This window comes from Geotrypetes seraphini, chromosome 12 (genome assembly GCF_902459505.1).
Source record: "Geotrypetes seraphini chromosome 12, aGeoSer1.1, whole genome shotgun sequence".
Taxonomy (NCBI): Eukaryota; Metazoa; Chordata; class Amphibia; order Gymnophiona; family Dermophiidae; genus Geotrypetes; species Geotrypetes seraphini.
The window spans coordinates 120,282,084-120,295,331 of NC_047095.1; the positions used below are offsets into that span (position 1 = coordinate 120,282,084).

Below are 13,248 nucleotides of genomic sequence, written 5' to 3' on the forward strand. Positions count from 1 at the left end.
CCCTAAGTCCTGGCTGAATCTGGAGGGCCTCCAAGAAGGTGCGGATGCATGCCACGTCACCGCGTTACATCCGCACATGCTCAGTGGCTCTCCAGACACGGCACCGAGCTTGGGGGGCCTTCCAAAACCCGGACAAACTGCCGGTATTTGGAAATCCTTCCAGTCTTCTAAAAAGAGGACGTGTCTGGGTTTTCCTGGACTTCTGGTGACCTTAGCCTTTACCAAACTACAGGAAGTGACATCAGCAAGGGCGGGGCATGGCAGAGGGAAGTCTGTGCGATTGTCGCAGGAAGCGAATATGCATGGTTGCTCTTGCCCGCAAAGCAAGGTGATGAGGCTCGGCAAGGGGGAGGTTTAGAAAGAGGGGGAGCTGCTGGGCTGTGGACCGGCGAGTGGGGGGCAAGTGCCAGCTCCAGGTGTGGGAGAGAGGGGAGAAAGGTGACCATTGCTGAATTGCCTTGGGTGGGCCTGGGCCCACCTGCAACTACACCACCGACTCAAGGCCATTCAGCACCTAATCTAACCATGAAGGTAGGCACTCATCCGGTGCTCTTCAATAAATTGCACGCTCAAATTTCTGCGACGTTTAGAAAATTAGACCCACAACTTTATAACGTTAGGATATATAGTTTTAGAAAATACAACCTTGTCATCCCTTCTCCTTAATGCTACTACTATTTATTATTTCTATAGCACTGAAAGGCTGTGCATTTTAACATACACTAGACAGTCCCTGATCAGAAGAGCTTACAATCTAATTTAGACAGGACATGTCAGGGTTGGGGGAGATTATGGTAGAGGAAATGATACAGTGAGTCTAGGTATCTGACAGCAGTGAGTGGGAGTTAAGAGTTGAAAGCAGGTTCAAAAAAGTTGGCTTTTACCTTGGATTTGAATACTGCTCCCTTTCACTCCCCTGAAGAATTCCCCCCTCCCTCTGCCCCCCCCATGCAGACTCGCTTGCTACCTCTCATCCCAGAGCTAAGCATTCTTTCTCCTCCCCCCCACCCCTTACATCTCAAACACCAGGAGATACCCAAGGCTGACTCGGCCATAACCAGGAAGTCAACTAGGGCGGCAGCTTCCTGGGGGTGGCAAAAGAGCAGGGTGCAGTGAAAGCAAAATGGATCCCGACAGTCAACATTATCATCGCCGCAGGGAGAGTGGGCAATTAGCAAGTAGGCCATTGCAGGGTGTATTCTAGAAGGAACACCTAGCCGTAGATGGCAATAGGGGCAAAATTGGTGTCCGAGTGTCCACCAACAAGCACTCAGATTAATTAATTGAAGAATACACTACGGAAAAGAAAAAAAAAAAAAAAAAAAAAAAATGGAGGTAAAGCTTCAGCAACCCCTGAAAAGTCGAGCCGCATTCCGTATTCTAGTGTCTTAACTAGTACCACTATTTCTAGAGCGCAACCAGACGGACGCAGCGCTGTACAGAGTCACGAATGAGACGGTCCCTGCTCGAAAGAGCTTACAATCTACACCAGTGTCTCTCAAACTTTTTATTTTTTTTAGCTCCGGCGCACTAAATGGAGCAAGTGTTTTTCACGGCACAGTATAATTCAAATTATAAAATTGTAAAACCAACAAAAAATTAAATTGAAAATGTATTTATTTAAAGTTCTTTAAGCTATAAGGACATAAGAACAAGCAAGCCTAACTGGGTCAAACCAATGGTCCATCAAGCCCAGTAGCCCGTTCACTAGTACCTGGCCAAAACCCAAGGTGTAGCAATATTCCATGCTACCGATCCAGGGCAAGCAGTGGCTTCCCCCGTGTCTTCCTCAATAACAGACTATGGACTTTTCCTCCAGGAACTTGTCCAAACTTTTCTTAAAACCATATATGGGTAATTGTAACAACGGTGAAACTAAAGTAGATAGAATGCTAATCAATGCGATGGGTGTGCTTGTTTTTTAGTGCAAATTAACTCAAAATGTGGTTCGATAGTCGACAAGGAAACACACACGTCATCATCCACCATCTGCAGCCGTTCTCTTTTTTTTTTTTTTTCTTTCGATTTAATTTCTGTCCGAGCTGAAAATCCAAGTTTGCAAAGATAAGAAGATCCAAACGGTAACAAAGCCTCCCTTGCTTTGTTGCTCAAGTTTAGGTAGCTACTGCATAAAAAAATAAAATTCCTCGCCGTTCATTTTCAAGGACCAATCGCTTCAAAGAATGAGGCTTGTCTGGGCGGTTGCATCCTTACGCTCATAACATTGACTCTTGCGTATGCGACATGCATTCCATCTATTCGGTTCAAAGGCAACTCGGCGAAAGACAAAGGCGCGCGCCGACAACTGAGCGCAAGACGGAGGCGCGCGCCGAAGAAAATTGCAGTTTTTAGGGGCTCCGACGGGGGGTTTTGTTGGGGAGCCCCCCCAGTTTACTTAATAGAGATCGCGCCGGCGTTGTGGGGGGTTTGGGGGGTTGCAACCCTCCACATTTTACTGTAAACTTAACTTTTTCCCTAAAAACAGGGAAAAAGTGAAGTTTTCAGTAAAATGTGGGGGGTTACAACCCCCCACGCCCCCCACAACGCCCCACAACGCGGCGCGATCTCTATTAAGTAAAGTGGGGGGGGTTCCCCCCCACGACCCCCCCGTCGGAGCCGTAAAAACAATAATTTAGTGCGGTGCGCGCCTCCGCGCTGCGCTCAATTGTCTGCGCGCGCCTTTGTCCCGGCGCGCTTTTGACCTGACACCCATCCATTCTAGTGAAGGGAATTTAAAAAAAATAAAGTACAATTCTGGATTCTCTCGTGGCACACCTGGAATCTCTTTGGGGCACACAGTTTGAGAGACACTTTTTTTTTTCTTCTTAGCTATTTCTGGGCGAGAATCCAAAGCTTTACTCGAAATAGCTAAGAAGAAAAAAAAAAAAAAAAAAAAAAATTTAAATTGAATCAGGTTGGGCAGACTGGATGGACCATTCGGGTCTTTATCTGCCGTCATCTACTATGTTACTATGTATGACACTGATCTAAGTAGAAACAGGATGTCAAGGTTGGGGGGGGATACAGTTAGTTGGGGGGTGGACGGTTAATCTGTTGGCTAGGGTGATGAGCAGTGGACATTAACAACGGAGGGAGTCACATCACCGGTCAAAAAACCTCCACAAGACTTATTGCATATAATCAAGTCAATATACAAAAATAACATTTTTACTGAGCTTGACTTTTTATAAGATGAGGTGAAATAAACATCTGTAATTTTCACAGAAGGAACTTCAGTTAACCCTCCATTGCCCCAGGTCCAAAATAAGTATTTGTATATAATATAAGAAGCACTTTGATTATAACCACATCTTTCTCAGCCCCACACTTCTCCCTTCCTCATTCCCTCCTTTTTGCAACTCTCCTGCTCTGACCTGCTTTTGACAGTCTCTCTCCCCCCCCCCCCCCCCCCCCCCCCCCCCCCCCCCGGTCTCTCGCTGCTCTGCACAGCCCAGATCCCCGTCGCTCCTCGTCTGTGCACAATCCATTACTGAGCCCAAGCCAGGAGTAAGACCCAGAGTAAACGGCTCAGGAATGCTCTTGGCGAGGGCCCCGGTTCTCCCACCTTCGCAGCTTGGATTTCCGCAGGCCCCCCCCCTGGCACCGCTTAAGAGATCCCCCTCACCTGGCGGCAGCTCCGAGAGCTCACGAGGCAAGGGGCCAGCTCCTGTCTCACACGTGAATGCCCCCCTCCCCCTTCTATCACTACCAAAAATACCTTCATCGCTGTTCCTGCTTCGGGCGCCAGGTCAAGCGTTCGGCTGCCTGCGAGGACAAACACAGCACAGAAATGGAATAGGTTCTTTATACAGCGCATAAAGTGAAGCAGTGTATCACATTTAACAAGCAGAGCTTCAGTGTAACTTGTGTACAGGAGACAGAGAGGGCAAGAGGAGTATTTCCCTTAATAGTAAGTGAGACAGTGCAACTGTGAGGGAAATGTATATTTTTTTTCCCCCTTAATATAAAGTGATACAGTGTCACTCGTGTAAGGGGGACAGCAAGGGAAGCGGATGTTTTATCCATTAATATATAACTCATGTGTGAATGTCAGGAAGGGCTGTGGGCATTTTATCCTGTCCGTCTGTCTTAGAGGTCCCAGCTGTGGATGGGCTGGTGGTGAAGAGCAGAGAAGAAACGTCAGCCACAGTGGAGTGGAATCGCCCCCGCGCTCCAGTGGATGGCTACGAGATCTCCTTCACACCGACGGTAAGATATATTTCTGTTCAGGATGGGGGGGGGGGAGGGAAAGTAAGGGGTCTCTTGGGTTTTCAGTCCTATCCCAGGGTTATCACTCAAGTAACTGAAATGACATTTGAGTCGGAGGGGGTGAGGGATGGCCGAGTTAGGGTTCCCAGAAGTCCGGATTTACCCGGACATGTCCTCGTGTTGGGAGGGGCATCCGCTGAGGGGGCGGGGCTATGGGCATGGGGCAAGGTGTGGGCATAACGGGGCAGGGACGGGTGGAACTGAGCAGGCCTGGAGGTGGGACTAGGGGTCCGGATTTTACATATGTAAAATCTGGTAACCCGGAATAGTGTCTTTATGGTCAGGAGGGTGGGTGTCAGGTCAAAAGCGCGCCGGGACAAAGGCGCACGCAGACAATTGAACGCAGCGTGGAGGCGCGCACCGTAGAAAATTACTGTTTTTAGGGCTCCGACGGGGGGGGGGGCGTGGGGGGGAACCCCCTCACTTTACTTAATAGAGATCGCGCCGCATTGTGGGGGCGTTGTGGGGGGTTTGGGGTGTTGTAACCCCCCACATTTTACTGAAAACTTCACTTTTTCCCTGTTTTTAAGGAAAAAGTTTAGTTTACAGTAAAATGTGGAGGGTTACAACCCCCCAAACCCCCCATAACGCTGGCGCGATCTCTATTAAGTAAACTGGGGGGGCTCCCCAACAAAAACCCCCATCGGAGCCCCTAAAAACTGTAATTTTCTTTGGCGCGCGCCTCCGTCTTGCGCTCAGTTGTCGGCGCGCGCCTTTGTCTTTCGCGGGGTTGTCTATGAACCAGGAGGGTGTGGCATACATGTAACCTTATTTCTCATGTTAATGTTCTGATGGTTAAAAAGAAACCAAGGGAAGGGTGTATCCCCTCTACATGGTTCATAGACAACCCCGTGAAAGACAAGGGTGCATGCCGACAACTGAACGCAAGACGGAGGCGCGCGCCGAAGAAAATTACAGTTTTTAGGGGCTCCGATGGGGGGTTTTGTTGGGGAGCCCCCCCAGTTTACTTAATAGAGATCGCGCCGGCGTTATGGGGGGTTTGGGGGGTTGTAACCCTCCACATTTTACTGTAAATTAAACTTTTTCCTTAAAAACAGGGAAAAAGTGAAGTTTTCAGTAAATGTGGGGGGTTACAACCCCCCAAGCCCCCCACAACACCCCCACAACGCGGCACGATCTCTATTAAGTAAAGTGGGGGGGGTTCCCCCCAACGCCCCCCCTGTCGGAGCCCTAAAACAGTAATTTTCTGCGGCGCGCGCCTCCGCACTGCGCTCAATTGTCTGGGCGCGCCTTTGTCCCGGCGCGCTTTTGACCTGACACTCCTCTACATTCCCCTTGCCGAGAATAGACGGAAATATGTTCCGAGCTGTGCACGGTTGCAGCATCACGGCGCACCTATGGCGAGTTTAACGTTGCCTCGGGCTTCTTGTTGCAGAAGGAAGACAACGGGATCCCACCTGCCCAGTTGAGCAGCACAGCCACCAGCTTCCATCAGACAGGACTGGCACCCGGGCAGGAATATAAAGTGACTATCAGAGCCCAGAAGAGCCAGACGCTGGGGCCTGAGACCACAAAAACCTTCACGACACGTAAGGGGCGAACTCCAAGACTTAATCGTTCTCCCTCGCCCGCTTTGTCTACGTCTTGAAACTTGGTACAAGCTAAAAAGAAAATGGCCGACAATCATTACACACATTATGATTGGCGGTCTGCCCTGGGCACAGTCTTCCTAAGGGCGTGCTCTTCCTAAAAGCATGGCATCTCTCCTCCTCTGTGCCCCCCCCCCCCGCTCTTCTCCTTGCTACGTGCCCCTTGCCTTCTCCCGTTCCATTTTTACTTCCCCAGCGTGAGGTTGGCTGCCCACGGCATCGGCGCACTCTCTCTGACACCACTTCCGGGACCCGCGCCTAGGCAGTGACGTCAAAGGGCAAGCCGATACCAACGTGGGTATGCTGCCCTTTGGTGTGTCCCAGTACAGCAATTCTTATGACCCTAGGGCAAGTAGTGGCTTCCCCCATGTGAATCTCAATAGCAATAAGAACATATGGATAGTCATACTGGGTCAGACCAATGGTTCATCCTGTTTCCACAGCGGCCAATCCAGGTCACTAGGACCTGGCCAAAATCCAAAGGGAAGCAACATTCCATGCAAGCGATCCCAGGGCAAGCAGTGGCTTCCCCTATGTCCGTCTCAATAGTAGACTATGGACTTTTCCTCCAGGAACTTGTCCAAGCCTTTTTTTTAAACCCATCTATGTTAACGGCTGTTACCACATCCCCTGGCAACGGGTTCCAGAGCTTCACTCTTCTTTGAGTGAAAAAATATTTCCTGCTATTGGTTTTAAAGGTACCTCCTTGTAACTTCATTGAGTGTCCTCTAGTCTTTGTAATTTTTGATGGAGTTAAAAAAAAAAAATAATTGATCCACTTGTACCCGTTCTACTCCACTCAGGATTTTGTAGACTCCAATCTTATCTCCCCTCAGCTGTCTCTTTTCCAAGCTGAAGATCCCTAACCTCTTCAGTCTTTCCTCATACGAGAGGAGCTCCATCTCCTTTATCATCTTGGTCGCTCTTCTTTGAACCTTTTCCAGTGTCGCTATATCTTTTCTTGAGACATGGTAACCAGAATTAAACTGTCTCCTTCCTGCAGCGATCGACGCTCCCAAGGCTTTGCATCCAACAGACGTGACCCCGAGCTCCATCAGACTGCAGTGGGAGAGGCCCGTGGCCTCCGTGGACCGTTACCTGATCACGTACATTCCGGAAGGCGGGAGGCAGAAAAGGGTGCAGGTGCCCGCTGCCGAGGACCATGTACAGCTGAAAGACCTGGACAGCGCCACGGAGTACGACATCACGGTGGTGTCTCAGAGAGCCAGGGAGCAGAGTAAACCAGTGTCTATCAAGGTGACAACAGGTGAGGTTTCAGACTTGGGGGAGGGAGAGAGGCGCACTTGCGAAACTTTGCCCAAGAGGAGGTGGTAAGAGCAACGACGATGTCAGAATTCTTAAAAACCTGAGATGGGTACAGAGGTGGGGGAGTGAGGGGGTAAAGCTTAAAAGGATCCTCAATGGTGGGGAAGTGAGAGGTAAATCCTGGGACACGCACAGAGGATCCTCAGTGGTGGGGTTGCAATAGAGTTAGAGGAAACAGATGGGGGAAAGGATGAAGAAATTTCAGAGAGAAGAGAAGAAAGAGAAAAAAATGTCTAGGAAGGGTGCATTACATTAGGAATTTCTATTCCACCATTACCTTGCGGTTCAAGGCGGATTACAAAAGAATTATCAAGGATGTATTACAAAAAGATATCTGGTCATTTTTCAAAGATAGTAAGAAATGAGTAAGGATGACCTAGAAAGACGGATTTTTATGCCTCACATAATTCCTTCTTTTTCTTTCCCTTTTGGGCTTTGCCACCAAGGAGTTCTGTGACGGGGGTGTCCTCCCACCTTGCACAAGACCGCCTCAGGATTTAACGACAGCATTTCTTTTATCCTTCCTTCAATTTCAGATTCCATGGGAAGTCAAGGACATGGTCTACAAAAGGGACCCTGACCTTCAGCTCCCCCCCACCCCTTCTATTTCCAATCATTGCTTCTGACCCGCAGGACAGCTTGCTCCAGATATGTTTAAGAAGCGGCCACCTGCTCCAGTCATCCCTTACTGCTGGGCCAGGGATCTGACTAAATCAAGATTAATAAACGCTGGAGATTAATAAACGCTGAGATGGTTGGGGAACTAGATTAGAATACCATTAAGGGAGATTGGAGGTGGGGGGGAGGAAGAGGAGTGAATGAGAAAGGCATGTGCAAAATTTCTCTCTGATTCTGTTTCAAGAAAGCATTATTATTTAAATCTCCTCATTCTCCCTCCCCCTAGAAATGATACCTCATAAAAGGGTGCACCCTTACACCCCATTTTATAAATAGTACATATGTATAATTATTCTTTCTTCTAGAGATGACCAGAACATCACATGATGGAAACCACCTAGAATCATAAGATGGTGTGGTATAGAACTTCTTTTTAAATAAATAGAGAAATGAATGTTTTTCTGTCCTTTTAACCATTTGAAAGTTTATACAAAACTCATCATTTGCCCTTACCTTGAAACAGTTCAAGGATCTCCGTCAACACACCCCATCCCTGAAATCACATCTGAGCACAGCTGGGTGGTGGAGGAGCCACAACCAACCTCTAAAGCACCAGAAGCACCCACCAGGGTTACTGTCGGTCAACCTGTGCCCCCGGGACAAGGGCCCTTAGAAAGGAAGCCCTCAATCACCACAGAGGAAAAGGTGGCAGTATCTACTGATATTAGAGAAGGATCCCCGAATGCTGTGGATTCAGGAGGGGCCCCATCGCCTGATGGAGTGAGAAGAGAAGGACCCCAGAAAGTAGTGACCCCAGGAAAAATGCCTTCACCTATGGGGAAAGAGAGGGTAGACATTACAACTATTAGTCGAGAAAATTCTCAAGAGGTGACTCCAGGAAAGGAGACTTTATCTATCACTGATGAACGAATTGCCACCACCACAATCAAAAAAGATGGTTCACGGGTAGTGCCTCCAAGAAAAAAGCCAGCCACTGACAAAGAGAAGCAACTGGTTACCACCAATGTTACAGCTGAAGGATCCACAGAGAAGTCTCCAGCAAAAAGACCCCAAGTTATCAAAACAGATGTGGTAACAACTGTAATTACTAGATGGGAATCAAAAACAGATGGGTCCCAAGAAGACAGGGATCCCACTACTGAAGATGAAAGAGTAGTCACAGTCATTAATAAAAGGCCCACACACACCACGGAAAAAAGTGGAGATACAACTACAAGTACTAGGAAAGAACCCCAAAGACCTGTAGTTCCATCTACATCCAGAAAGGAGGGGGGCCCAGAAGGGGAACCACCTGAGACAAGACCATCTCCTACCAAAACGGATATTTTGGATAGGGACCAGAGGAAACTAGAGAAGGAGGACCCCATTAAAATGGAGATTCCTACTGCTAAAGATGAGAAGGCACCTGGAAACCATACTGCCTCCATTGGAAGTTCTGCTAAGGTCTTGGTCAAGCCTACCAGAATAGAAGGTCATCTGTTCAAGAACATGATATACAATATCTCAGCCAAGCTCTCGCCTTTCAATGGGACTCTACTTCAGAGGCTGGAGAGCTACCTAAAAGCCAGCTCTTACCCACTACGTGACAATCAAACAATCAAATCTGTTGCTAAATCTATCTTCCTTTATCTGCTCCAGAAAAAGCCACCTCACATCACTCAGGAGGTATACAATCGGTTATTGGAGTTGACTTCAGAAGACCATAGAACAGTTCAACTAAGGACTTCAAAGATCAGCCAGGAGCACAAGAATACTTTCCCTGGGCCAACTGAAGGCTATAGAAATTCTGAGAAGATGATCTTCCAGGAGGAGACATCAAAGAATCTACAACCAGATATTTATGGTCATCAGGGTGGATTGTCTTCTATTGAGAATATAGCAGGACCTTATATTGAAGGAAAGCACAGTGCTTCAGAGGAATCCCAGGAGAGAGACTATAGGCCTGTGAGCTTCCATGCCACCAGTAGACCAGACCTAAAAAAACACTCCAGTCCAGAAGTGGTGGACAAGACACCTACCAGCATTGTGATATCTTTAGATGGTCTAAGAGGCCACTCCAGCAACGTGGTGGTCAACTACAAAGACATTTCATCAGCTGGCCCTGGACATCAACTGGTATTCCCTGGAGATGCCAAGACAGCTGAGATCCCTGGGCTGGCCCCTGGAACCACCTATAGAGTTGATCTCCATGGCATCCTGAGGGGCCAGTCTTCCAAGTCCTACTCCTTACTAGATTCAACAGGTAGTAACAACCTCTGTGGGAAAGCTTCCAAGCAGTCAAGCCCTTGCTCTAAAGCACCCGCCGGGCACCAGCTCACGCTTCACATGCCTCAAATCTTCATGTTTGGCTGCCAGCTCTGGCAGAATTCTGCTGGAAACATGAAGGAGAGCAAGGATCACAGTAGTCCCTCCACTCCCTCCCCAGTTTGTCTTCAGTGTATAACCCTGTTTGTGAATGGTGGGGATGGACATTCTTTCCAGACTAACATACAGCTCACCGATGCAATATGATATTCAGCAAAGAATCTTTCCTCTACCTCTTCTCTGTCCATCCTAACATCACCATTTTGCTTCCACCAGCAAGCTTTGCAACACCTGTTACTGGAGCCACCTGGGATGGGCCAGGCTCGTCACTTTTGTTCTGGCATGTGTTCACAAGCCACTCATCCCATGAGAGGCACCCTCTCTGCACTGTGTCCTCTGTGTTACAAGCGTTAAAAGAAAAGGCACACATATATATTTTTGGGTAAATTTTTACTAGGATGCCTATCTGGAAAAGTTTGCACTGGGCCCAATATTCCAAAATATCGAGCTCCTACGCTTAGGCTCCAAAATTTGTAGCCTGTTTTTCAGCCAGATTTAGAAGCCTACATTTTCAGCTGAAAACCCATCTTTTATTTTAGGAGCTTAAAAATTAATGCTTATACATACAGGCCCAGTTTTGTGGTTTGTGGTTTGGAAGCAAGTCGCTATAGCAACGTTGCCAGAAAGTGTTTTGTTTGGTGAATCTTTTGCAGCAATTGTCTGCCCTACACCATTCGGATAGCAATTATCTTCAAAGGTGTTTTATTAGTCGAGCCCTGACACAGGCATATATGCTGAAACACGGCCTATGTCGGGCTTTGTAATAAATCAGGGGTGTCCAATGTCGGTCCTCGAGGGCCGCAGTCCAGTCGGATTTTCAGGATTTCCCCAATGAATATACATGAGGTCTATTTGCATGCACTGCTTTCATTGTATGCTAATAGATCTCATGCATATTCATTGGGGAAATCCTGAAAACCCGACTGGATTGCGGCCCTCGAGGACCGACTTTGGACACCCCTGTAATAAATGATGTTTTGCTCTCCTAATCCTGAAGGCATTTGGCGCTTTTTGGTCTTTATTCCTTGGCTCCTCTGTGTGCTTCAGATTCCCTAGAGCTGAAAAATCAGTGCTAAGCTCCTAATTTTTTTTTCCCCTGCCTTAAGTCCGCCCCGGCTGCCATCGACTTTTCACCCCCCTAAATCTAGGAATTCAATTAAGTTCTGAGGAAAAAAGTTATGAACTGGGCCCTAGTACATTTTCAAAGAGGCCAATGTAGAAGCTTACCTCAAAACAAAAGCAGAAACGCACTGAATATCGGGCCCGCTATTTTGAACCCCAGCACAACACAGCCTGCGCTGGGTGCTAAAAGTATTGAAATACTCATTTACCGTCTCACATTTCCAAATGATGGTGTGAGTTAGAAATGTTAATAGCTATTGCCTATGATACAGATACTTTTAAAACCACATCCACCTAAACCTTTAGCCGGAACTGGCTATCTTATTTGAGTTTATTCTATTTGAACCTCTAGAAAAGGCAGCTTAGCCTTTGAAAATTTACCCCTTAATGTATATGTGTGTTGGTGTGTGAATAGCTGCATGAACATACATGACCTGTATGTTAAGACATATATACATGTTACAACACGTATGGATTGGAATACTTTGTTCTAAGGGAGTTACGCACATGCTCTTAATTCACATGTTATGAATGGATTTCGTTGTAGGAGGGAATTCACATTTCTAACATGTAAAATCGGAAGAGTGTGCTGTAGGGTTCTTGCTTGAAGGAGATTAATAGGTGGACATGTTTTGCCCTGGGAGAGAATTTTGGTTGGCACTAGGGGACACTAGAATCTTTACTTCTTCCTCCTGTAAGTCAGGCCGAGTTTGAAAGGGTAACCTTGCTCAAATGTCCTTGAAAGATTAATTCCATAGGCATGAAATGGCAATCACCAAAGGCCATGCTTTTAGGAGAGGTTGAAGCTCCTGTTTAGTGAACGAGGCCGGCAGAAAGATCTCATACAGTGCGATTACCTATTCACCACTGGGTTGATTCTTTCTGGAATGTCTCTGCTTTAGAGCAGGGATTGCTTCACCCCTGTGTCCTCACAGTTGGGTTGAGGCGGGGGAGGCAGGAGGGAATTACACTCTCCCTCTGTTGTCTGTTCAACTTCAGGCAAGATAGTCTGAAATCTGGTCTCATCCACCGGTCATTAACTCTGTCAAAAAAGACACAACTGCAGCAAACAAGCAAACCAGAAAAAGAATAGGAAACAAATATGCAAATTTCGGGGAAGAAATATCAGAGAATTTAGAACAGATTGGGAGATGGCATCAACTGGAAATTTTTTGTTGTTGTTGTTCCGCATTTCCCCAGGGTATTGCAAATCCATTGCATTTTCTTAGCATACGTGTTGTGTGTATATCTTGATGCAACCAACATATATATCAAACAAGCAGACCACCCTAATGCATGTACATGTCTACCACATGACATGTCCTTAGTCTGCTACAAACAGCTACCGCTGAACTATGCATGCTTTTTATGCAAATAGACATTGAACAGATTTTGATGGGTCTGTAGTCCATATAGTGCTTTTGGGCCTCATGCTTTCAGAAGGAGTTTTTTAAAATCATCTCTAAAACACAGCAACAAAATCTTTTGAAATCAGGAGCCCATTGCATCCCAGTCGATGGGTTTGTGTGGAAAATGCATTCATGAGGGGGTTTTGTAAGATATGTGATTGACCCTTAAGTTACCCTATCACGAAAGCACCAGAACACATGATAATCTCTTCTAAATTTGGGGGTTAGGGCTGGTGCAATGGCCTGAGAAGACCAAAGCTCAATTATCTGAGGTAGGCATTTGAGCCCCATGATGGCGGCTGGGAATGCATTCATAGCCCCTGGGGGAGGGGGAAAGAGAAGTTCAATGCTGATACCTAGTAGCCAGATCCAAAGTATGCACATACAGGGGCTCTGGAGGCAGCAAGGTAGTCTGTGGCTCCCAGACAAAGACCAACGCAAAAATGAACTAAATTCCCATAGTGAACATCGCTAGAGAAGGGTATATAGTAAGCCTGTCACCTAGATCC

General features: G+C 47.1%; 1 protein-coding gene across 9 annotated transcripts in view; it reads left to right on the top strand.

Annotated features, from left to right (window-relative positions):
- Positions 1-13,248, top strand: part of TNXB (tenascin XB) — a 112,443-nt gene that overhangs the window by 36,517 nt on the left and 62,678 nt on the right. For 5 of the 9 annotated variants that reach the window (XM_033915505.1, XM_033915504.1, XM_033915507.1 and 2 more), the window contains exons 4-7: positions 4,094-4,209; positions 5,666-5,819; positions 6,883-7,146; positions 8,347-10,086. In XM_033915505.1, the coding sequence (XP_033771396.1) occupies positions 4,094-4,209; positions 5,666-5,819; positions 6,883-7,146; positions 8,347-10,086 (2,274 nt within the window). Of the gene's footprint in view, positions 1-518; positions 532-4,093; positions 4,210-5,665; positions 5,820-6,882; positions 7,147-8,346; positions 10,087-13,248 lie in introns of those variants that run through there. The other 4 variants (XM_033915509.1, XM_033915510.1, XM_033915511.1 and 1 more) reach the window with 2 other exon arrangements.